This window comes from Aspergillus eucalypticola, assembly GCF_003184535.1.
Source record: "Aspergillus eucalypticola CBS 122712 chromosome Unknown BO83scaffold_28, whole genome shotgun sequence".
Taxonomy (NCBI): Eukaryota; Fungi; Ascomycota; class Eurotiomycetes; order Eurotiales; family Aspergillaceae; genus Aspergillus; species Aspergillus eucalypticola.
In genome coordinates, this window is record NW_020290302.1 from 463736 (window position 1) to 486074 (window position 22339).

General features: G+C 47.4%; 8 protein-coding genes across 8 annotated transcripts; 3 read left to right on the forward strand and 5 right to left on the reverse strand.

Annotated features, from left to right (window-relative positions):
• The first annotated feature begins 726 nt into the window (after window positions 1-726).
• BO83DRAFT_381610 (uncharacterized protein) lies at window positions 727-2510 on the forward strand. The gene has a single exon (XM_025532027.1). It carries the CDS (start codon window positions 1031-1033, stop codon window positions 2270-2272), a length of 1242 nt encoding a protein of 413 aa, XP_025384426.1. The 5' UTR covers window positions 727-1030; the 3' UTR covers window positions 2273-2510.
• A 360-nt stretch (window positions 2511-2870) lies between these two features.
• On the forward strand, window positions 2871-4838 carry BO83DRAFT_430690 (putative C6 finger domain protein; the record flags this gene model as incomplete). The annotated part of the gene is made up of 2 exons (XM_025535533.1): window positions 2871-2978; window positions 3081-4838. 2 exons carry the CDS (start codon window positions 2871-2873, stop codon window positions 4836-4838), a joined length of 1866 nt encoding a protein of 621 aa, XP_025384427.1.
• Window positions 4839-5065: 227 nt separating this feature from the next.
• BO83DRAFT_124743 (uncharacterized protein) lies at window positions 5066-9104 on the reverse strand. Its single transcript, XM_025526056.1, has 3 exons — window positions 8049-9104; window positions 5540-7988; window positions 5066-5480 (listed from the first exon to the last, which is right to left on the reverse strand). Exons 1-3 carry the CDS (start codon window positions 8886-8888, stop codon window positions 5293-5295), a joined length of 3477 nt encoding a protein of 1158 aa, XP_025384428.1. The 5' UTR covers window positions 8889-9104; the 3' UTR covers window positions 5066-5292.
• A 2031-nt stretch (window positions 9105-11135) lies between these two features.
• BO83DRAFT_368460 (transcriptional coactivator p15/PC4 family protein) lies at window positions 11136-12085 on the reverse strand. The gene is made up of 2 exons (XM_025529825.1): window positions 11703-12085; window positions 11136-11649 (listed from the first exon to the last, which is right to left on the reverse strand). The coding sequence occupies exons 1-2, from the start codon at window positions 11979-11981 to the stop codon at window positions 11422-11424; spliced, it is 507 nt and encodes a 168-aa protein (XP_025384429.1). The 5' UTR covers window positions 11982-12085; the 3' UTR covers window positions 11136-11421.
• Window positions 12086-12239: 154 nt separating this feature from the next.
• Window positions 12240-15497, reverse strand: BO83DRAFT_381616 (PX domain protein). The gene is made up of 2 exons (XM_025532028.1): window positions 14832-15497; window positions 12240-14780 (listed from the first exon to the last, which is right to left on the reverse strand). The coding sequence occupies exons 1-2, from the start codon at window positions 15386-15388 to the stop codon at window positions 12338-12340; spliced, it is 3000 nt and encodes a 999-aa protein (XP_025384430.1). The 5' UTR covers window positions 15389-15497; the 3' UTR covers window positions 12240-12337.
• A 675-nt stretch (window positions 15498-16172) lies between these two features.
• Window positions 16173-16891, reverse strand: BO83DRAFT_420148 (PaaI family thioesterase). Its single transcript, XM_025534921.1, has one exon. The coding sequence runs from the start codon at window positions 16869-16871 to the stop codon at window positions 16434-16436; it is 438 nt and encodes a 145-aa protein (XP_025384431.1). The 5' UTR covers window positions 16872-16891; the 3' UTR covers window positions 16173-16433.
• Window positions 16892-17561: 670 nt separating this feature from the next.
• Window positions 17562-18652, forward strand: BO83DRAFT_321472 (RNA-binding protein; the record flags this gene model as incomplete). The annotated part of the gene is made up of 5 exons (XM_025527855.1): window positions 17562-17644; window positions 17913-17969; window positions 18022-18121; window positions 18169-18544; window positions 18600-18652. The coding sequence occupies 5 exons, from the start codon at window positions 17562-17564 to the stop codon at window positions 18650-18652; spliced, it is 669 nt and encodes a 222-aa protein (XP_025384432.1).
• Window positions 18653-19490: 838 nt separating this feature from the next.
• On the reverse strand, window positions 19491-22146 carry sac6 (fimbrin). Its single transcript, XM_025528753.1, has 5 exons — window positions 21952-22146; window positions 21664-21878; window positions 20912-21594; window positions 19837-20819; window positions 19491-19773 (listed from the first exon to the last, which is right to left on the reverse strand). Exons 2-5 carry the CDS (start codon window positions 21673-21675, stop codon window positions 19739-19741), a joined length of 1713 nt encoding a protein of 570 aa, XP_025384433.1. The 5' UTR covers window positions 21676-21878; window positions 21952-22146; the 3' UTR covers window positions 19491-19738.
• Window positions 22147-22339: the final 193 nt, after the last annotated feature.

The window sequence follows — 22339 nt, forward strand, 5'->3', positions numbered from 1 at the left end:
GGGAGGTTATTTAATAGATTGCAAACAGTCGCAATCACTATGGAGGTTTTTGCGCGTCCCGTTGTTTTGGCGGGAAACCAGGCGCGCCGCGCGTGTGTGCTACTACGTACGTGCGTTGGGTGGATCCATACGTACCTACTTCTTTTGGCATGATTTAACCACTAACCTCTAATACAATCAATGCTTCCCCAATTTTTTGTGATTTCTAATGTTTTGAGGTATCACTTCACTCTTGGCATTCACAGGTCCAGTACAGCAAGGGCAGGGGTTTACTTACCAAATAACTATACTCATGTGGCTTTCAGACTCAATTGTTACCTACTTACAAAGTACTTGACTCTGATGGTTGGTTAGTCAAATAATTATTGTACTTGGTACAACCTTCTGACTGATGATTATTCCAATCTCGGCTTTCAAGATGTCCTTTCCATCACATTGTGGAGTACATGAAGGTACATAATACTATGAAATAGTCTACTGAAGTATCTACTTGTTACTATGCACGTCATCCCGATCCCATTTGTAGGGAGGGGACCATGGAAACCCAACGTCGATAAGTGAGCTCAGGAGCTATGACAGCATACTAGAGTTAATCCCCACATTTAGACAGTAATACTTTTTGAGAATGATGTTGTTTCACCGTGGCTAGTATTTACTGATAAATTTTGGAAATTGTTAACTAGTACTTTGGACCGATCAATAGCGAATTGTTTACCGTGGCATGGACTTACGTCATGGTCCCTGTCTGGATCGACATCCACAACTACGTAAAAGCTCATCGTGGGATATCATGATTATTACAGGTTTAATCAAGATAGCCTACTACTATCGACGTCATCTCACGCACTACGCAGGGGAGGTTGAGAAATACTTAAACGGTTATGCCTTCAGACCAAGCCAATGGACAATTTCCACACAAGACAATCAATTATATATATCTAGTGTATATGCCTATATTTCCCTCCTCAACTCCAATTCAAAACCTGATATAACAAGACACTCGTGTACATCTCTGATTTGACTGTCAAAAATGGCCAACATCATGAACCCCATTGATGATCCTTCTTACAATGTCGAGGCAACCGAACGTGCCTTCGGTACAAGCGCGACAGACCTCAGTCCTAACGTCAGTACCTACAACAATGCGAACCACACCAGGCAATCCGAAAATCGCCACCCAAGCAATATCACTGACTCCATTGATCGGATTGCTACCGGCAATCCATACGACCGTACTTCTGGGACCTCACCTAGTACTGGCCCTTACGCCCAAGGTGCTATAAACCCGGCCCAGGAACAATATTTGCGCAACAAAAGGGAACAACCCACGCAGCACGCGTCACCGTTTCACCAGTCTCAATACAACACGCCGAGATCAACCGACTTATCATATGGCACCAATGTTTCGACGCCGACAGTTGCCGGATTCCAGTCGAGCGGCGTTGAGAAATCTGGCCCGCAAATGGACAACAACTATGATAATACCAACTTCTTAAACACAAGAGAACAGCCCGGCCAGAGCTCTCAGAATGTCTCCCCTCGCCATCAGCCCCAGGAAACCATGCTGGCTGCTACCCAGTCATCTCCTGGGTCCAGAGTTCCGTCATCGACGGCCAATAAGTTCAAGCCTGACAACATCGAGGACAACACCGAGCCGCGCATAGACAGTAGCTATAGGGCTAGCAACGCCCATGGCACAGGAGATCATTATCCCCAACATGGCTCGTCCATGCACCAGTCTCAGACCAGTATGCCGGACCCTGCTGAGTCTAGACATGGCAACGAAGTTCCTGCGTCAACGGCCACCGAATCCCAGGCGAGCAATGCTAGGGACGCGACTGACTCGCGCGTAGATGGCGGTCGTGACACCAATGCTAATGCCGGTACCACAGATACCAACAAAAAGAAAGGCGAGAGGTTCGAAGGGAATGAAGATGACGACATCACTGGGGAGAAAGTCAACGGTATTGCAGGCGTGATCCCTATATCTGGCAGTGCTGGTCCAACAACTACTAAAACTTTCGACCCTCATGCTGAGCTCAGCAACACCAGTAACAACGTCTCTGCAACAGCGTCCATAGGTAATGACGGCGAAGACCGAAAGGCGCCAGCTCGCCAATCCAATGCTGCCGGCAGCAGTTACAACACGTTGAGAAGCAGCGATGAACAGACAAGCGCCAACCCAGAGAGAGGCACTGGCTTGGGGAAGAATAGCCGCTCAGGCACAGGCCTAGACGAAGTCCGCAGTGTTGAATCTCGGAGTGCGGTATAAACCTGCTGGGATATGGCGTTTGACTTTATATTGAATCAACATATAGGGAGATAGACGTGAGGTAGAAAGCTTCACATACTATTTTCCGTGACTAGTTACTGGATAGCCATAGCGAAGCACTCTAGCTGGGCTCCATGCCTCGGTCCACCAATAAACAGTATTTGTCCAAAATACTACCTGCTAGTGGCATTGACGGGCGGCGAGTAGGCTCCGTGCCGAAGTAGGTAAAGCACATAGCTAGTAGCATTGATTAAGTTACTCGTTATAGGCAGAGATTACTGTCTTATGTTCCCCCATGTCGGCGCCAGCTGCCAGCCCCTGGGAGTCTCTTCCCCGCATTTATTAAACGTTATTGTCTCGTATGTGCAACTCTACTTGTACTGCCATGCACTTCGATTGAGAAATGCCCATTGACATCTTTGCCATTTTACAGCCCTAGTCACATCATTTACAGCTGCCAGTGGCCGCGCGGGCGGCATTCTCTGTGCCTCCTTGAGCACAACAACACATCTTTGGGCCTTACCATTAGCTTCATGTTGCTGAAGCCGTACCCTGTCCGGGATCAGCGTTTTCGTATGCACCGAGGGCTGAAAGCACCATGTCTTCTCAAGAACCCGATAACGATGCTACTCTCGATTCAACCCTAGCAAGAAAGCGCAACAACTCTGAAGCAACCGAGTATCCCCGAAGGCGCGCAACTATAGCCGTATGTTGGATGCCCCTCCCCTCTGTAACCTTGAACAAGTGCCACCCTGGTACTAGCTCTGCTACAAACACAAATGATACTAATGTGCGTACGCTGCTTCAGTGCCAGATCTGTCGTCTGCGGAAAACGAGATGTAACGGAGCCCGCCCAAGATGCCAGCTCTGCGTAGACCTGGATGCAGACTGTGTTTATCGTGAGCCAGGCATCAAACTAGATGCCGGTGACAAACTGATTATCGAGAAGCTGAACAGGATAGAAGTCTTGCTTCAGTCGAAGCTTTCAGACCCCATCAGCCAGTCTCCGCTGTCATCGAATTCTTCCACAGCTGCCAACCTTGTCCAAATAGGTGGTGATGATGTTGTCAGTTTCGCCAACATACCTACAAGGTCAATCGCGGTGGGCCTTGGCTCATGGGCAAATCCACCGACGAGTATCTCAACTATGCCCAGAGTACATACTACACCAGCTTTACACCTTCTACAGTGGCCATTAATCAGAGAATTGGTCGCCGTCCCTTATGATCCTCATACCCTTCTACAGTTAGAGATGGCCCGTGAGCCACTTCGGCTCGAACCTCCCGTGAACCTAGATGTATCAAACGCACTTACTCACGCTCAACTTTTTTTCGAACGCGTAAATATTTGGTACGCTTGTGTCAACCCACTGACATGGCCCCGATATTACAAGAAGGCTCTTTCTCTGGACTTCGAGGGAGGGCCAGAGAGCTGCGTCGTCCTTTTGGTTTTGGCACTGGGCAGTGCCAGTCAATCTGGGAGTATATCGTGCCTTTCTGCAGATGAAGAACTTCCAGGACTACCATATTTCGCCGCAGCCTGGGCTCTTTTGCCGGCTGTCATGACCCGCAATTCGGTGCTCGCAGCGCAATGTGTCATATTGGCTTCTGCATATCTATTTTACATGGTCAGGCCCCTTGAGGCGTGGACTCTACTATCAAATGCCAGCATGAAGTTGCAGTTACTCCTAGGCAACCCCTCTCGTGTTCCAGGGCAATGGAAGGAGCTCAGCACAAGAGTGTATTGGAACACCTTACTATTTGAAAGCGATTTGCTTGCAGAACTAGACCTACCACACTCGGGTATTGTGCATTTTGAAGAGCTCGTCGATCTCCCTGGGGGCTTTGAACTGGAAGATGAAGAAGACGAAGAAGACGAAGGAAGCATACGACTTGGAGAGAAGATAGTAGATGTGATGATAGGTCAGGATGAGCTCTGGTATTTCTTGGCTGAAATAGCCCTGAGAAGGCTGCTCAACAGAGTCAGTCATATGATCTACCAAAAAGACAGCATCTTGACACTCGCATCACTCGGTCCTATCGCCTCAGAGCTAGATTTCCAGCTTTCTCAATGGTATGAAAGCCTTCCTCAGCCTGTCCGCTTCCCCCTTGGGGGGCCGACATCAAGCTCCATTCAGACTGTTTTAAGGCTTCGCTACTTCGCCTGCCGTACAATAATTTACCGGCCTTACATCCTGGCGGTCTTCCAGAATGAGTATGCATGCAGTGACCCGACAGTAAAAGATTGCTGCTTGCGGTGCTTGGAGGCGACATTGAATCAACTCGAGCATATAAGCAGACACCGTGAGGGCCACCTGCCGTACCTCTGGCAAGGTGCCCTTTCCATGGTCTCACAGGCGTTGTTAATCATGGGGGCAACCATGTCACCGACTCTCTCATCACTATTGCCTCCGGCGACTCAGCTAGACGGGATCATATTTAACGTTATAACGGAGGTTGGCAGGTATGCGCGGCTTGCACCAAGCCTGAAGTTATCTGCTGAGATCATTCGTGACGCGGAAAAGAGACGCCAAATGTCTCTTGCGTCAGCAGCCAGGCGAGGTTGAAAGAGGTATTCGACTTGCTGGTTCCAAAGCTTGCATATATCTGCTCCGTGTAAAAGCGCCAGGGACCCTCATACGTCGTACGCCTATTGTAAGTCCATGGAAACGATGAACATCGCCGCATCCATCGAATCAATCGACATGGAACACAGGGTATGCACGGGGTTTGAATATCTCCCCAAGATAGATGCGAAATGGTAACTCCAGCAGTATATTTATCGAGAACTATCACAACTGGAAAAGCTAAGGACTAAAGAGAAGAAAACATGCGATCTTGCAGGTACTTGTACAAGTGAATTCACATGCTCAAGTTCGATCAATAAGCATATTATTGATGATAATGAATAAAAGAATGATGATGGGAGAAACAAAATCAAATCAAAATAGTGATAGTATTGGCATGAAGAAGGGGAAGAGGGAGTTCCAATTATGATACATGTAAGTCAAAGCCATGTCATCAGATCAGTACCCACTCACTGCCTCTTTTAATAAACTTATCAAGCATCATACCGATATCGTTCAGGGCAAACCGACAAACGTAGAGTCCAAAGAACTCTGCAGCATGGCGAGTGCTTAACTCTAGGCCGACTAACGTCGGCGAAGAATGCCTTAGGCCAGGATCTTCGACTTGTTGAGCAATTTGATCTAAGCAAGCGGGGTTAACACTGCCGAAACGATAATGGGGTGTAAGTCCTGCCACATACCCAATACCTGAGCTGCATCGCAAAGCCGTGCCAAGGCTCCCATATAGTTATTAGATCCATTGTAGTGCAATTGAGATACCCTGCGCCTCAATGGCTGGGAAGTGGGCAAAGACGTCATCGGAATGGTGCTAACGGTTGCATTGTCCTTATTGGTGTCCTTAGATGCAGGGAGCGAAGCCGTCGCATTGACCCCGGAATTCTTTGACCTTAACTTACGCCAGGAGGTCAGATATGATTTGCTCGGTACATTCGATGGTTTTGAGGGCGGCGCATCAACGGCTGCAGGGTCTTCGAAAAATTGAGCCGACTTGAAGAGTGGCATGGCGCCCTGCACTCCGACCTCACTCCCTATTTTTTTGGACAGCGACATCTGCACCTGGTCAAGTACACTTTCCAAAGACTGCATTTCTTCCAAAACAGCATCAGCATCGTAAGTATCAACCTTTGCCAACTTGAGTAATGCTGCGGTTAGCAAGTCGCAGTTAGACACCTTTTCTTCGACTGCCTTGATTTTCACGTTCTTCACGCGCCACACGTCTCGAGGAATAAACAACTTCGTGGACAAATAACCACCACGTGGGTGAGAAATTGTCTGGTAGATACAGCGCATTAGCCAAAATGGACGCAGAAGAAATGACTCAGGACACGGCTCCAATGGAAGAGGAGGATCGGTGGCCAACAAATTTGGAGAGCCAGGGCTCGTCGGGGAATGTATATGGCTATCGAATATATTCAGTCCTCCACTTGGCAAGCCATTCGCCGACATCATGGCAGTGGTGGGTGTGGGGATTATAGGTATTGAACCAGTCATCGGCACTTTATGGGTATCGACGGCAGGAAACGCATTGCTTGACGGACTGTTTGGGGACTCAACGAACGGTTCCGGCCCCGAAACTGAGATATTTCTCAGACGAAAAGTTCCCAGTCCTGTATTGAGCTTGCCCAGATTATCCGGTGCTGAAGGTACTTTGCCGATGGGACGTGTTGGAGATGGAACTTTGGAGAGCTCACGGCCATCATCGTCCTGGTTAGGCATCTTTACTGAGATTGCGTTAGATAGAGCATCTTCGTTAAACGATCCAATTGAGACATTTCGATTCTTCACGGACGCGGCTGATCGTAGAGCAGAAGCAGGACCCGATGCTCGACCTGGCTGATGATTGATAGTAGAGGTTGAAGCTGTACTATCTTTTGGAACTGGCGGCGGCCGAAAACTGAATGGGTCCGTATTTGTTTCGATCTTTAGTTCCGTGGCATACTGACCCGATAGTCTCCGTGCTCGCACCGTTGGCGTTGATATTGAGGCATGTCCCGAATTTGTCGAAACCGAAAGTGCGCCGTGACTTGGGGGAGACGACCCGCTAGGCTCGAAGATTGTATCATCAGTGAAGGGCAGGCTTGCATCTTCTGCGAGGGGGCTTAGGGCCGTCATAGTATTGGAAGCAGTCGAGCCATCCCGCAATTTGCTAGAAAGGCTACCCGATCTTGACTGGCGGGGAAGAGCGGACTTTGACTGAATGCCAAATTCGAAGTCATCCATAACATAGCCTCTGGTCATCTCCTCCAGCAATCGCTCCTCTTCTTCAGCTTCCTCATCTAGATAATCGGTCCTAATATCATTGACACCGTCATACGCAGGTTGTTCTTGAAAACGCTGTGTTTCTTGCCCGCGTGTCAATGCTATCTGAGCCTCCCGCTCAGCTTCTCTCACCTTTTGCTTCGCGATTTCGACATTTCTCCGAGCATTGGCCACAATGTCATTGCTGCTACCATTATCATCTAGATCGACAGCTGGTTCCAGACCTTCATCATATGCAGCTTCCACAGCAGCATCAAGGGCAGCATCAAATTCGGCCTCGGTACCGACAGCATGATGAAAGCTCCCTCTATGTCGCAAGTATATTGATGACACTTCTGAGCGTATCGAAACTGGGGAAGATGCGCCAGATTCATCAATGGTGTCGAGCCAAGACGTCGATTCATTCACTTCCTTCTTATGATCCCCGAAAGAGAACAGGTCAGACTGGCCAGCAGCATGAGTGATATCTACTCCTGAGGTTATTGTTTCCGGGGGGTCTGAAGCACCCATGTACTCAAACTTCGATATACGCCGGGATGATCCAGGATGATGGAAATTGACCGAATCAGACGATTGGGCTGTAGTCGGTGTACGATCACCTAGCGGTGACGGTAATAATGACTGGCGCGGTTGGTGATCCCAAGTGGACGCTAGCCCTTCCGCCAGATCAAACGGTTGGACCATAGAACTGCGCTGCAAAGAGACACGCTTCTCTCTGGCCATTACATCGTTCTCATCAGCGATTGGATGAGATAAGTCACCATATGATTCTTGACTCAGCGGACGCTCAGGGAGGGCTTTGCTATCCAAATCTCGAAATGAAAAATCCATACGTTCTAGCTCAGTGACTCGTACCATATATGTATCACGCTAAAAGAAAGATTTCAGTTTTAGAAATGGAGAGAACTTGAGTTCAGTTAGGAAACTCACTATTTCTTGAAGTTTTTGCTTCTCGTCTTCTCCTCCGTCGCTCCGAAGCATTACCAAATGTAGGAGTTGACACGCATCATTGTAAGCCTCCATAGCCCCTTCGAAGTTCGCCGCATTGTCGAGAAGAACTGCGGTATTCGCTTTCTGCAACGCTTTGGAAAGCATTGCTTTCTGTGACTGACCCCGCTTTCTTTTCTCCTGACTTCTATCTCCCTCAGAGATCAACCGCGGTCCTTCCTCTGCTGGTGCGTTAGGCCCTGATTCACGTGGACTGTGTGCCTCCAGAACTGGGCGAGTAGGAACCACACTACTTTTGCCCCGGGGAGAATCAGGTCCTGAACCGTTTCCCTTGACCCAGGGGTCTTGGAAAAGGTTATGGGGTATTTCAGTGGCCCCAGAAAATATCCAATTAGTCTGTGGCACTGTCGCTCCTACAACGTCGACTGGGTGATTTCGTACAGGATCGCCATGCAATCCATCATAATTATCAAATGTCTCCGGCATGTGAAATCCGTCATGTATTTCATTGCCAGTTTCGGAAGCTATCCGACTTTGATTTTCCGAGCCATCATTATTGTCAATGTGTTCGTCATGGCCAGTGGTTGGGGAAGGTGATCTAGGCCCTTTGGTAAAATCGAGTCGACGATTATTTTCCGGCGTATTTTGGCTAGATGTTGTAGACTGCGACCAGCGATTTAAATTGCCTAGTCCTTCACGGATGAGACCTTTATCCGTCTTGTCTAGCGACACAGCAGTTTGTGGCGAGGCAGAATTTGCCGGAGTTCCTGAACCGATTCTGGAAATGTAATCCGCGGTATCCGATTCCTTTAATCTAGACATAGCCTGTAATGCGATTGTGGGGATGGATGAACGTGGGCGTTGTCTATCGGGTCACTATAACTCGACTTTCCTCAACTGTGTACGAGTGCGTTCAGCATATGCCAGTATGTATTAGAACGTTGACTTAGATGAGATACCAACGGGCGCAAGACGTTTTCCAGAAATATCGCGGGAACGTTGGTTCACACAATCCCGATGTTGCGATACCGTGACCGCAGTTAGAGACTAGCAGTTTATAGAGTGGCAGAACCAGTCTTGAAGCTTCCCGGCTTCGGCTTTCAGATAGGTAGTATAGCACCGCCGAAAATGGCTTGGCCAACGAGGAAGATCCTTTTTACCGGAAGCTGATGTGTCCACAGTATTTCTGCAGCCTGAGATAGTCCACACAAGATATTTGTCAGCTCGATTGCTGTCTTGCGCCCATACCAGAGTACTCACTCCGGTTGCATAGTGTGTGTGTGCGCGCGTGTGTTTTGACAATACAATTGGCGGGTTTGGCGTTATAGAATGCGCATTCTCCCCTTAATCATGACAAGTTTGTCCCAGACCTGGTGCACAGCAGGTAGTGGTATGCACGAGATGATAATCGACAAAGTTTGTCGACAAACCAGGATACTTGCTCTCTCTTGGTTGATATGCGCTGGTAGGATGCTCGATAAACCCGACGGTAGGGATTGAACTCGGATCCGGAACTCTAGTCCACACAGGCTTTCCGGCATACTAGAGGGGTAATTAGCTGTTAGTAGGAAATAGCCAATGGTGGAAGTCATAGTTGTAATGGTTTGAGATAGATTTCCACTCTTCTGAATACTGATACTTAGAGGTAACTAAATGACTGTGTCAGGACATACCAAAAGCACTCGTTTTGATAAGCAATCAAGTCACAAGGAGGATAAGACAGGTCAAACCGGACTATACGTCCAGGCCGACAAGGAAACCAGTAATTTCAAGTTGATAGCTAGGGCTTGTGCGGGTGGGTATCTCAATAATTCAGGTCAAGAAAATGTTCAAGCGGCACGTATTATACTGTAGCGTTGTATACGGGAGGGAAAGGGTGGAAAAGGGGGAGGGGAAGGGGCTTTTGTGTTTTCCATTTTCTGGTCTGATATGACGGAAGTCCCTCACTAGCCATGGATCTGCTTTGCTTGCTAACCACCGAACTTTCCACGGGACAACAACCATAGTTGCCCCATAGTACGGAGTACAGAGTTTGTAACATTGTAAGGGGCATAACGCACCACAATCAAGTACTTGTAGGGTATTCGCATAGCCATAAAGAGTTACCCAGCACAAAAAGGCTTAATAAGTAACTTAATGCATATTGTTTAAGGAATTTCGGAGTTTGCAATGTCTCAATAGGTGTCACACTGTACATAGCCAAACATACATACTAGATTCTGAATTGGGACTATCTACCCCAAAAGACTGTGCAATCAAATGCGGGTCTCTAGGATGCCAAATAATAGCGTGCATCTTGTGGTACTAAAAATTCAATTGATGAACAAAGTATGGCTAGCCCGAGTACCCAGTTATTTCATAGTATTACCCATAGATTAACTGGTACATACATCTGGGGTTACAAGGTTGTATGCTAATGTAATCTGTAATCGTTTGGGTTGAACCTCCACAACATGACGGTATAGTCAATAACCAGTCTTTTCATAGTAATACTATATAAACTTAACTACTCCGTAGTTTGTATCCGGATCGAAAATTAGACGTCAAACTTCTAGTAGTTCAACACCCCGGTTAGTCCTACATGTATCTCATGAATAATACCCTCTCATACAAGAAGTCTCTCTTCCGGCCCCCCAACCTCTCTCAAAATTTTGAAATTGCTTCACTATCTAGGCACGGGCACCATTACTAGATAACTGCCAAGGCACTCTCTAGTGCCCCAGAGGCTTTGTGTTGCTGTATAAGCAACTTTAAAGAAAAAGATTGGGTGAATCAGAGCTAGATGCTTCACCATGCCAGACACGCATTAATCAGTTTCAATACACTTATTCTACGGTACTGTAGCTAGTGTTCTTCTAGTTATGATACAATAAAGAGACGCATAGGTAACAAGTGCCTTTTCTTTTATTTTAACCCAGTTTATTGTAAATTATTCATTTATTTCCCCAAAATACTCGGTTAAATGCACATACCTGCTCAAGGCTCCGATCGGTAAGTAGGTCTATTGGAGTTGTAAGAAGTGTAAGAGTGACCGAGATCTAGCGATAAGGTGATAAGGGAAATTCTTATAGGACATCTAGTATAATTCAACTGGGACTCAAAAGGACTAGCTGGATATGGTGTTCATGAAAGCTAGAGTGCGCGATTTCAAAACTTTGTATACGTACTCTCGTGGTTTGGAGGAAGGATCCATAGCATATTCGACGACTTGCATACCTACTGATAACGAATCCAACAGGTCCACTCATCATAATTCGGCGTCAGTCAAGCCCAGGGATAGATAAGCAATAATAGCTTTGTTGATAAACCCATACCCTCTGCCTCATGACGATTCTAGCCCCTTTGGCGGGTATGCCTACTCATCGCTATCGTCCTCACTCGTCGCCTCGATATTCCGGCGCGTATCCTTGTCATCCGAATAATCATCAGAGTCATCACCGACCTCTTTGTTCTCACTGGTCAATTTACTATCGCTATCATACTGTGGTCGGGGGATTGATTCGCCTTTATTCTGAAGAGTGTTTTCAATATGAGGTAATAATCTCACAAGAGAGGAAAACTGATCAATTGGTAAAGAGATTCCCTGCGCAAACGATGAGATTCGTGACAAGGCCTATTAGAACATAGAAGACAAACCTTCTTCCCAGGGAGCTCGTGGCCATCCTTCTCGTAGTATTCCCTTATACTGACCAGGGTCTTCCCACGGAAAGATGAGATGGTCAGACGGCGTGCTTTGGAGATTTCCCAGTAAAGGTCTCCATTCGAGTCAAGCTTTCCCTGGCCAGCGAGTGAATCGGTATGATTAGGGTCTGGGTTTCCCTTCGAGACATTGCCCCTCGTCCTTTTTGATGACTGGTGGTCGTCGATAGAATCACTCTCAGCGTCTAATTCGCGCTTTCTGGCTCTGGAAGACATAACTATGTCTGCTGCCAAAGGGGCGAACGTAACTTTACCACTGACTGTGTTTAGATGATATGATGTGTCAATAATATCTCTCTCGGAAGCTCAAAGTGGACAAGCTCTCCATTAACTATATGTAAGGGGGAACGGACCGTCAATATGGTATATATATCACGTGACCCCAATCAAATAGTGAACATTCAATTACAGTCATCATACAGTGAATAAAGTTTATATTACCGAAACAACATATGATGTTCAATGAACTAGAGATGCGAAGAAGGAACTAATCTTGGTATTATACATGCGACGGGATTCTTGTGATCGCTAATGTTCGCTAATCTCAGCGAGTCGGGGCCCGGATGTTAATATTAGAGGATAGCAGTCTTGAGAGCCTGCAAGAAAAGAGAATATACAAACCCCCTAGCGAGATTTTGAACCTGCAGACAATCGAAGATTCTCCCCAAAACTTCCTTACTGGCATTTGCTCCCATAACGCTCGTAAGAGCCTGGGGCAAGCCTCGCTGAACGAAAACTTTGCGAGCCGTCTCCCTCAGTCGTTCTTTCTCAGCATCAGTGGATGGCGGCGGCCAGTTTTCTAACTCGCTTTCCGTTGGCAGAGCATTTTCACGTAACTTGTTGAGATATAGCCCAATTGCTTCATCTGACGTATGCGAATCAATCATCGATACCTGGAGCAGCTCACGGATCGTCTCCAAATGAGGATTTCCGGGGCGTAATATGTACGATTTTGCCGCATTAAGTAGAGTCCTGCGTATGTTCCATGCCGAAGACAAGGTGTATAGTTCATTGATTACCGCGAATATGAGCTCCACTGCTATGCGCGTCTCTTCATGCGTGATAGGATTGCCTCGACTTCTGTACTCGCTTAATTCAGCGTCTGGTGCTTGCCCTTCGCTGTTGGCGTGAGAATTATCTTGCGTCCCGCCAGGAGACCGGGGTAGGTCAGCCGAAGTATTGCGCCCGGTTGAAGGGGACAGTTGTGTAGAAGCCACAGTGCTTCCTACATCCGTCGTCTGAGCTGAGCTGTCGGGAAATCCTGCATAGTCCGTAGCCGTTTCGATTTCATTTGAAAAAGCCTCTTCAGGAGGGGGAGCTGGCCTCCCAAATGTCTTGTCTCTGTGAGATCCGTCCGGTGGGGAAGCCGAGCCAATCCTCGTAGGATTCCGAAGTCTCCCCTGTGACCCCAGATCGATTGACCCATTATGGTTGACAGGATCTAGTGGCCTGGCTTTATCGCCTACCACTGAATCTGGCGATTGCTTTTTACTGCTGCCTCCACCAAACACCCCTGTCATGCCATCCAACATGGCTTTACCACTTCCCGAGACGCCCCTAGGTGCATTGGATAATACGCCCAACACTCCCTTTCCTACATTCTCGAGTGCAGATTGGCTTGGAAAGGGGAACCCAGTCCTGCCGTAAGAATTACTGAAGTCCGATCCAAGATGTTCATCCTTGCCAAGAAATCGTTTCATCTTTTCACTCTCTGCCAGAGATTCGTGGTTAAGAGCATCTTGAAGATAACATTCCAAGTTCTTAGCCAATTCCAATGTTGTCTGGCCTTTCCACGAGGGTACAAGTGGGTGATCGTCTGCGAACTTCCGTAGTTTGTGCAGTCTCGAGATAGCCTCCAAAGTTTGGTGAAGCGATTCGAAATCGGTATATTTTCGGAAAACCATCCATCCAGTAGACCGTGTCGATACAGGTTCAACTTGCAGTAAGTAGTCCGACGTTGGCTTTGAGCGGAGTGGGCCTTTCGATGTGACCTTTGAAGCTTCGGTTTCAACCGTTATGGATGCGCGATGGAGGATGGCTGGTTCCGGTAGCGAAGTCGGTGCGGTTGGACTCTTGAATTGCATGATTGAAGGAGACGAGCTGTTATTTTCTTCCAGTTTGGAATCGATATTACTTTCAATATGCTTTGCTTGATCACAACCTGAGACTTTGCGTTGCAAAGCTCCGTCTCCGATCTCGTCTGCAGGCAAGACTTCTCTATGATTAATCCTGTCATCCGATGCCACCTCCTGCACATCGTCTCCCAGTGCTCTCTCTGGGCTTTGCTTCTGCTGATCATGCGCCGTGATCATGTCACTGAGTCGCTTCGCCTCTCTTTTGGCTTCCACTGTTGCCCTGTCAACATTTGCCATTTCATGTTGTATTATATTCCCAGGGATATCGGAGTCTGGGCTCGCGTTGCTCGTTGTATCGGATGGAAGTTCATTTACGCTGTTGAGTTCTCTAGTTGCTGTCACAACTTGTTCCTGGGCCCCTTCCACACCGGCGTCTATTGCAGTCATTATTTCTGACTTGCCTTCACTAAAAAGATATATAATCCAGCCATTGATGATTTCTGGCCTCGAAAGACTCGATACGGTTGACTCAAATAGAACGCTCACGAACATCTCGCGCATGAAATTTCTGAGCAGCAGACATCCATAGACATTTGGGTCTAGAAATCTGGCCAAAATATCGTCCGCTATAATGTCGAGCTTCTTCTTCTGTTGGTCGTTGGCTAAGATATTCGCCAGGCCACTTTCAGGGGACGTCTCTATGTAGCGCAAGACTACCTCTTCCGGCGGTTTAGTGGAGCCAACGGACTCGAATGCTGCAGAAAGCTCATTCAAAAACACAATGATCAGTGAGGATGAGTTAGTGAGGAGTTCCAAAAAGGTGTCAGCAGAGCGTTTACGAGAGAGGTGCAATGACAAGGACGAGATAAACTCGGCCAACAACTTCCTGCATGCCAGATGAAATGTTGTCTCGGGCGGTAATATTGGACTGGACCAGGAGCTTTTCGAGGTCTGGTAAGCTCACGAAGTAGCATTATAGGCGAGAGCTTACATCACATAGTCCTTCATAGCTGCATTGGTGATTGATCTCAGGGCATCCGCTGTCTTGGGGCCAAGAGCAGAATAATCAAGATCAGCAGAGGAAGAGTCCCCGAAGAGGAATACTTGCCCAGTGTCATCTTGTTCAGCATCGGCAGCCAAGGTCGTACTTTTCGGCCAATCGAGTAGTCTTCTGGCTGTGTCCAGGGCGAGCTCCTTTCTCCTTCGCTGTCGGGGATTGGATAATGGATGGATAGGGTCTTCATAAACTGCCTCCCATTGTGCGTGCAAGATGATACCACTAGCAATTCCGATCAAGAGCAAACCTAGTCTTCCAAAAAGTACGAGCGTCGCGCCTACCAAGCATGCGAAGACACCCAGAAGAGTCTCACTATTAGCCGTTGAGAGAAATTGAAGCGTCGATTCAATGACTCCTTTTAATCGCACGGGGTTCAAACTCTCCGTCTCAGCCTGCTCCTCGTAGCTCGTCGGCAAACCAATGTTAGAAGTCTCAGCTAATTCGGGTTTCTTGAGCTGTGACTGTTCCGCCCAGTTGGAAGTCTCATTCATGGCGATTGGCTCTATCAAATGATCGCATTGACCGTATCGCAGGTTTATTGAGTAAAAGGAAAACCAAGATTTCGCGAATGATCAAGGCTGCGCGTCGTCAGAAAGCTCGGTTGTCCTTTAACATCTGGTTATCTGATCGGCATGTCCGCTTTGGTTACCTAATACAACCGGCCGGGGATCACGAGCTTGTATAGCTATAGAGTGCTACTACATACTTAGCACTTTTGCCTACCAAGTAGTAAAAAAACCACGAGTAATGTATATTCAGGATGTGTAAATCAGCTTCAAATCTATTTGTACCAGTAACATCATGGGATATCATATTCTCCAAATAGGTTTGTAATCGTCGACAAAGTCCGTCATATATAGTAGCCAAAATAGGTAATGCGACCTGCGCATATCGGTCTAATATAGGAGCAGGATTAGTGGTACCAGTACTCCGTACGATGGACACAGTACGCGAAGTCCCTGGCCCGTACTTGATAAGATCTTGCCATCAGAAACTTAACCAGCCGATGTCAACGCTGCGTATGGGATACAAGGATGTGGTGTGGCATTGAGTGTGTGCCCCTTGTTGGAAACAACGTTAAGATACGTTTCGCGCACGGAAACCAAAACACAACATCTGGAGACACGACACTCTGGTGGTGCCGTACTCCTGTCAACCATTGGGGCCCAGAATCCAAAAGAAGTTCAGGGCTTGGGATAAGTGATAAGCCTAATTATGCGTAGCAGTACCATTCCTGTTCCGGTAACAAAACTCAAGGAAACTCTACTTGTAGTTGAACCGTGAAAATTATATTTAATTATATAGTGCTGTGTACCCATCCAAAATTACCTTGCATTACCAGTAAAAGACAAGGTATCTAAAGCAAATAAGGATGGACATTGCTATGCGCAATCCGAGTGAATCCAGCATTCAAAGTATATGCGTTTCATGCCAGATGTAAAGAAGACTGCGGTTTATATGGAAGTGTGCAGACACCACCGTGTTTTTCTCCCTGCTAGCCCGATCACAACTCATTCACAAGCCTGTCTGAAACCGTCATTGTGTCTTGATATATTTGGTATGAGATCCTTGTGCAACAACTGTACTCCCATTAGAGTCAGTCTGCTTCGAGATTGTCACAGTTGTAAAAGCAAGGTTTCGGCCGACTTTGTCGGCGCGGCCTTCAATTACTAGCCAGTCTCCAGTTTTCGCTGTTGAGAGATAGTTGACATGAATATTCGTGCTGACACCTGTTGAATCGAGACCGGCCGATGCAATCGCTAACCCACCCGCCCAGTCAGTGACACAGGCTGAAAATACGCCATGTAAGGTACCCTTTGAATTCAAATGTTGAGGACCGACTTGGAGTCTCGCATTGAATACACCTTTCCCAGCATCATAGATGTCAATGTCCTGAAGTAGAAAAGCATAAATTGGGCTGCTGGTGCGGATACGCTCCCACACTTTCTGAACTTGTTGTAGTTCAGCATTCATGTTGGAAGAGGCTGTCGCGTTTTGAAGTAAATCAAAGAATGTGCAGTTAAGAAAATTTCCGAAAAACGAAAAATTTTGCTGCTTCGCAAGGGCGGCATGCTAGCTTGATATAGCTGTTGACTAACTAGACACTAGTAACATTGAGTACGTAATAACCCAGTCTCGAGCTAGTTAACTACAAATCAAAAGTGATGAGAAGCATATTGTATTATTAATACAATACAGACGTTCTGCAGTAAATGATGATTAATATCCCGGCAACTATCAGCGTCCTAGCCTCAGGTGTTAGACTGACTATTTAGTTGATGTGATGATGTGAAGCTTCAGTCATTCGGGTAAGAAACGAGGCAACATCCTGCATATACTCAACCTAAAGGGTTCTCTCTATTTATCTGCAGCGTGGTTAGATCAAGAGACATATCATGTTACTCATGTAATTTATCGCAAGTAAAATATCAATTGTAACTTATCCGTTTCTGAGTTATATTACTGACTCAGACATTATGTAATAGACAACTAGAACATCCCTGGATACTTCGCTTGTGGCATACAAACTTAGCTGTAGTTCCTGAATTGTCTCTGACTTCCTTACATCCTGCCCATTCTTGCTTCACTCGCATCCACACCACCATTGTTGATTTGCCTACCCAGTTTAGCATACAACCACACAACCTCACTGGCTGACACACAATGTCTCGACCTGGTACTACACTCTATGTCACCGGCTTCGGGCACGGGACCCGAGCTCGCGACCTTGCCTACGAATTCGAACGGTACGTGCCGCTCATCGATTGCTACGCGCTACCATGACTATACGACCCGTGTCCATTCTCGCAATTCACCTCGGCTGAGTCCCGCAAACCGACGTCGGTGCCGCTCTCTATATCATACTATGATAGAGATTTGCTTGTTTATCCGATTTCCTTGGAGAGGGGACTCCTTGAAGGGAAACCCTCCGAAAGAGTTTTCCTCTCACAGTTGCCTTGCACCATATATTTAATGATTGATATGTATGTGGAAATTCTTCTAACAATGACTTAGATATGGACGTCTTGTCCGCTGTGACATCCCAGCGCCGCGTACCCCTTCCAGCAGACTGTATGTTTAATCGAGGCTTCGAACCCTGAATGATACTTGCTCACGACATAAGGTTTGCCTTTGTGGAGTACGAGAGCCGCCGCGACGCAGATGATGCATACCATGAAATGCATAATAAGCGGATTGGCCGCGATGATCTGTTGAAAATTGAGGTGAGTAGAAGACTATGGAATCCATAACTTGGCTGACATGGTTAAAGTGGGCGCGTACTCCTCCATCTGCTTCTTGGCGTTTTGACTCTGGCCGGGACCGGCGACGTGACCGTACTCCGCCACGACGTGGCCGCTCTCCTTCTCCTAGACGTGGTCGTGGCGACTATTCTCCCCGAAGGGACGACAGGTACGAACGAGATTATGACCGACATGACCGCGACTATGACCGCCGCGATCGCGACTATGATCGCCGTGACCGGGATTATGATCGCCGCGACCGGGACCGTGAACGTTCCCGTGACCGCTCTCGAAGCCCTGATGAGAGGGACCGCGATATCAAGGATGAAAGGGAGCGCCGTGATGACGATCGTGAACGACGCGAGGACGAGCGGGAGAACATCCCCAATGGTGAAGACAGGAAAGGTATGCTCATTGATGCATGCACCCACTTCTAGTCGTGGCTGATCATTTGCCGCAGTCCCCTTAGAACCCTTGACCTCCGCTCATGATGAGCTTGATACAGCCGAGTAGGTTATTTTGGCTTCATGAACTATCAGATCTCGTACCATACACTTGGCCAAAGACCTCAATCTGTGCTGGATTGTTTTCAAGGCCCGAGGGGTATAACGTGAAGCTTAAGATGTCATCAGTGCACGTTGGTGATCGACCTGGATGTTTGATTCGCTCTATCGCTGTTCAATACTGGCGCTATTTTCCTGACCCCTCCCCCGAGCTGCCGTTCCCCTCTTCCACCCCCCATGCACGTGCGCTCTTCTCTTCATTCCATTGCTCTCTTGTCTTGCTTTCCATATTTTTCCTTGCATTAATTCTTCCTATGTGCTTTCCTTTGCCATTTAATCCTTCTAAATTGCAGTGTTCATTAGCAGAGAGAGAACGCGAAGGGGCCAACTCCTGGAAGTGCTGGCGCAAAGATACGAGGCATTGGAGCTTTGGTACTATTGCTTAACATTGGTATTTATCATGGTCAGCAGCTCGAATCATGACCGAACGAACGTCGAGCGGGCCTTTTTCTTGTTTATCGTATCGCCAGACTGTCTCGTCCTTTCGTCACGATCAACAGCGATCCGTTATCCGTCTTGAGCTCGCATTCTAATATAGTCGATGATCATTGACCTTTACCGTCTCGGAAGATCGGTCGACTTCGTGCATATCCTGCAACACCGCTTCGAAAACGATTCGTAACTCTGTAGTATGTAGAATTGGTCGTCATTTTTGTTTGTGGGGAGAATACAAGGTAAGAGAAATCCGGAAGACATGAATGAAGTATTGACCTGCCGTATCACGAGTTTGGACTGAAGGCTACACTCTAGTCTATGTTTTCCTTGCACTTGGTGGAATGACTAGGACGACTTTGCAGTTGTAGAGTCAGGATTATCGGCTATCGAGGCAATAGGAAGTATGGCATGTGGGAATGCCCATATTCGTACACAAATTCTGTCTTACATACAGCCATTCCAAGATGGTGGGGATTGAAGCATCTTGTTATTGTCTGCATCATGACTAGTACGTACATATACTTTGAAGACAGTAAGAATTCACAAAGGAGTAGATAGGAAAAAGCGCGGTGCACCGCTGGTGTACATCTTTACCGAGCCATCACTGCATCTTTTCGTACGTGGCCATCAGAGAGCCTAGTCATATGGTGTTAGTAGGATAGATGCTGCTCGCCACAGGCCAAAGCTTTTGGAACTTACCGATAAAAGTAGTCACCAGGCGAGAGCGCACTTGGCAAATATCTTCAGGTACCAACCAAATTGTGGCACCTAGCTTTCGCGCTATGCTGATGCTCAGTTTCGCGTTTGCGTATGCCTCCTCGTCGTTCCGACCAGGCGTTACGAGATCGTAGTCGACATAGCTACTCTTCATGCCATTGAGCACGTCAAGGAGGAAAAGGCCTGAAGCGATCGACTGGTCCTTAAAGTTGCGTATCGATGAGGATCTGCCACCGCGGTGCGACATTTCGTTTGCCCATTTGATCATCTCCGAATCTGTTATCTCGCGCTTGCCCATACGTTTGGCTAGGCCCGAGAGTGTATTTGTGATATCCCGGCGCATTAGTTGCCAAACCAAACCAAGCGTGAGAGTTCGCTGACCATCAGTAATATCCGCTCCTTGTACACCTACCAAGGAAAATCCCACGTGTTTCCCAAGCTCAGTGGCGTAGTTAGTATTCTCCACTGCCTTGAAGCGCATCATTTCTCCCCCGGAAGCCGGAGGCTTATTGACGTGTCTCCAGTTGACACTGCCAGGCATCACTTTGTCGTATGCTTGCAGCAATACAGTTCCATCCCTAAGATCATCAAATAGAGAATTGACAGCGGGATGTACGTCGAGAGAGTTGAGCCACAGGGTGAAAACTCTGGCTTCCCGCTCACCCTCAGCATCAAAATCTTCAACTTCGAGCTTCTCTTCTTCGGTGATTGGGTCGAGGCCTGGAATAGTGTTAAATAAATTCGCCACAAAAGCAAGGTTCAGTTTAGGGTTCCCTGCGACGAGCGAGGAGGGTGTCAGGAACTTCCGACAGCCCAGTTTGTCCGCATTCGTCAAGACTTGTTCTGCCCTCTGAAGAACATCCTGGGTCTGAAGAGGACTCCGCGAGCAGGTCTCTGGGGCCAATTGATTCAGAAGCACGGTGTAATTTTCACCATCCTTAACATCAGATGAGAAATTTGTCACCCTATAACAGAGTTAGTCGGCTGCATCTCTAGGATTGTAGGTTTGGTTGTAGTTTCACAGCTGGAAACCTCCTGCCAGGAGAGTGCAAGATACCTTCTGTTCCATTTTGCGTTCTTCAGATGATAATTGAACCAACGTAGAAGAATCTGCTCCGGTGGAAGGCGTAGGAACTGCTCCAAAGTTTCATCTTCCTCCAGGAGCCTGTACAGTTCAGGGTGCAATTTGATATCAATCTTGCCCAAAAGACCACGGCGGATAATCTGCCAGATCAATCCCAGAATAAGGTGCTCACGCACTTCTATGATGTCGCCGCTTCCTATGTTCACAACAGAACAGCCAATACCCTTGGCTGAATTGATCACGATGTTGTTGTTTTCCGTCATATGGAATGCATTCAGTTCTTTGATCTTCTTCCCGGCTTTGTTCAAAACGCGCTCATCAATAGTGTCCGGGACACTATCATTGATCAATTTCGCCAACACCAAGCCGTCCTTACATTTATCGAACATTTCGAACGTGTCGGTAGGAAAGGGTAGGGAGTGACCAATGTCTGGATCACCAGCAAGAACAGCATTTATGTGCCTAGTGAATTCTGTTCTCTCATCCTCGTTAATCGTATGTGTCACATTCGCCGAGGAACCTTGGACATGAATCCTGCCTCCTATACTGCCTTTGGAGACATGTCGAGACGGGCCGGCTCCATTACCCGGAAGGACTGGTGCAGGAGCCGAAGCCGCCTGGTTCTGCGTCGAGGCAAAGCGGAGTTTAGAAATGAGCTGTTGAGATTTGTCTTAGCGACCACAGGACAGAGGGACGACCAAAAGAGCACAGCGACAGTGGCATACTGACGTCCACATAATCTTCGAGCTCGACTCGGCGAGAGCTGTCGAGTTCAACTTCTTTCAAGGCCTGACGCACAACATCATAGGGCTTTCGTTCTGATTGTTGGGTGGCTTTAATAACGGTTGCCTCGTCTAAGGAGCCTTTATCATCAACATCCAGCTTTCGAAAAGCATCTTGGAGAGAGAAAATCTCCGACTGCTCGAACTGGGGATATTTTCTGCGCTGCAGAGTCAGTCGGCGCCGGGCAATATCTCGAATGGTGGGGTTTTCTATCGGAGCCATCGACTTGCCTTTGGAGTTTGATCACGTTCATCCTCAGGGGGTTTGCTCAGGTACTTTGGCAAGTTAAGAGCTGAGTGAGGAGACGTCAATGGTATTACAATAGGGTTTGTGAGCGTATGAATATAGCAGTATAGAAGGGGTCACCGATCTGATGATGTAATTCGAATCAAAGATGGGTACAAGAAGAAGTTGGCAGTCTTCACTCGGCACTAATATAATGGAGTAAGCACGGCGTACTTAGGCACCTAGGTACGTAGTTGCGCTATTTTCCTCTACCTACTAGGAAAGTGGGGAAATAAAGGTGGGGGTTGCGAATACGGAGTAGTACTGCTACGTACTGCTTTTGTTTGTAGTTATTAGCCGACAGGTAAGGCTCGATCACCTTGTATGTTCAGA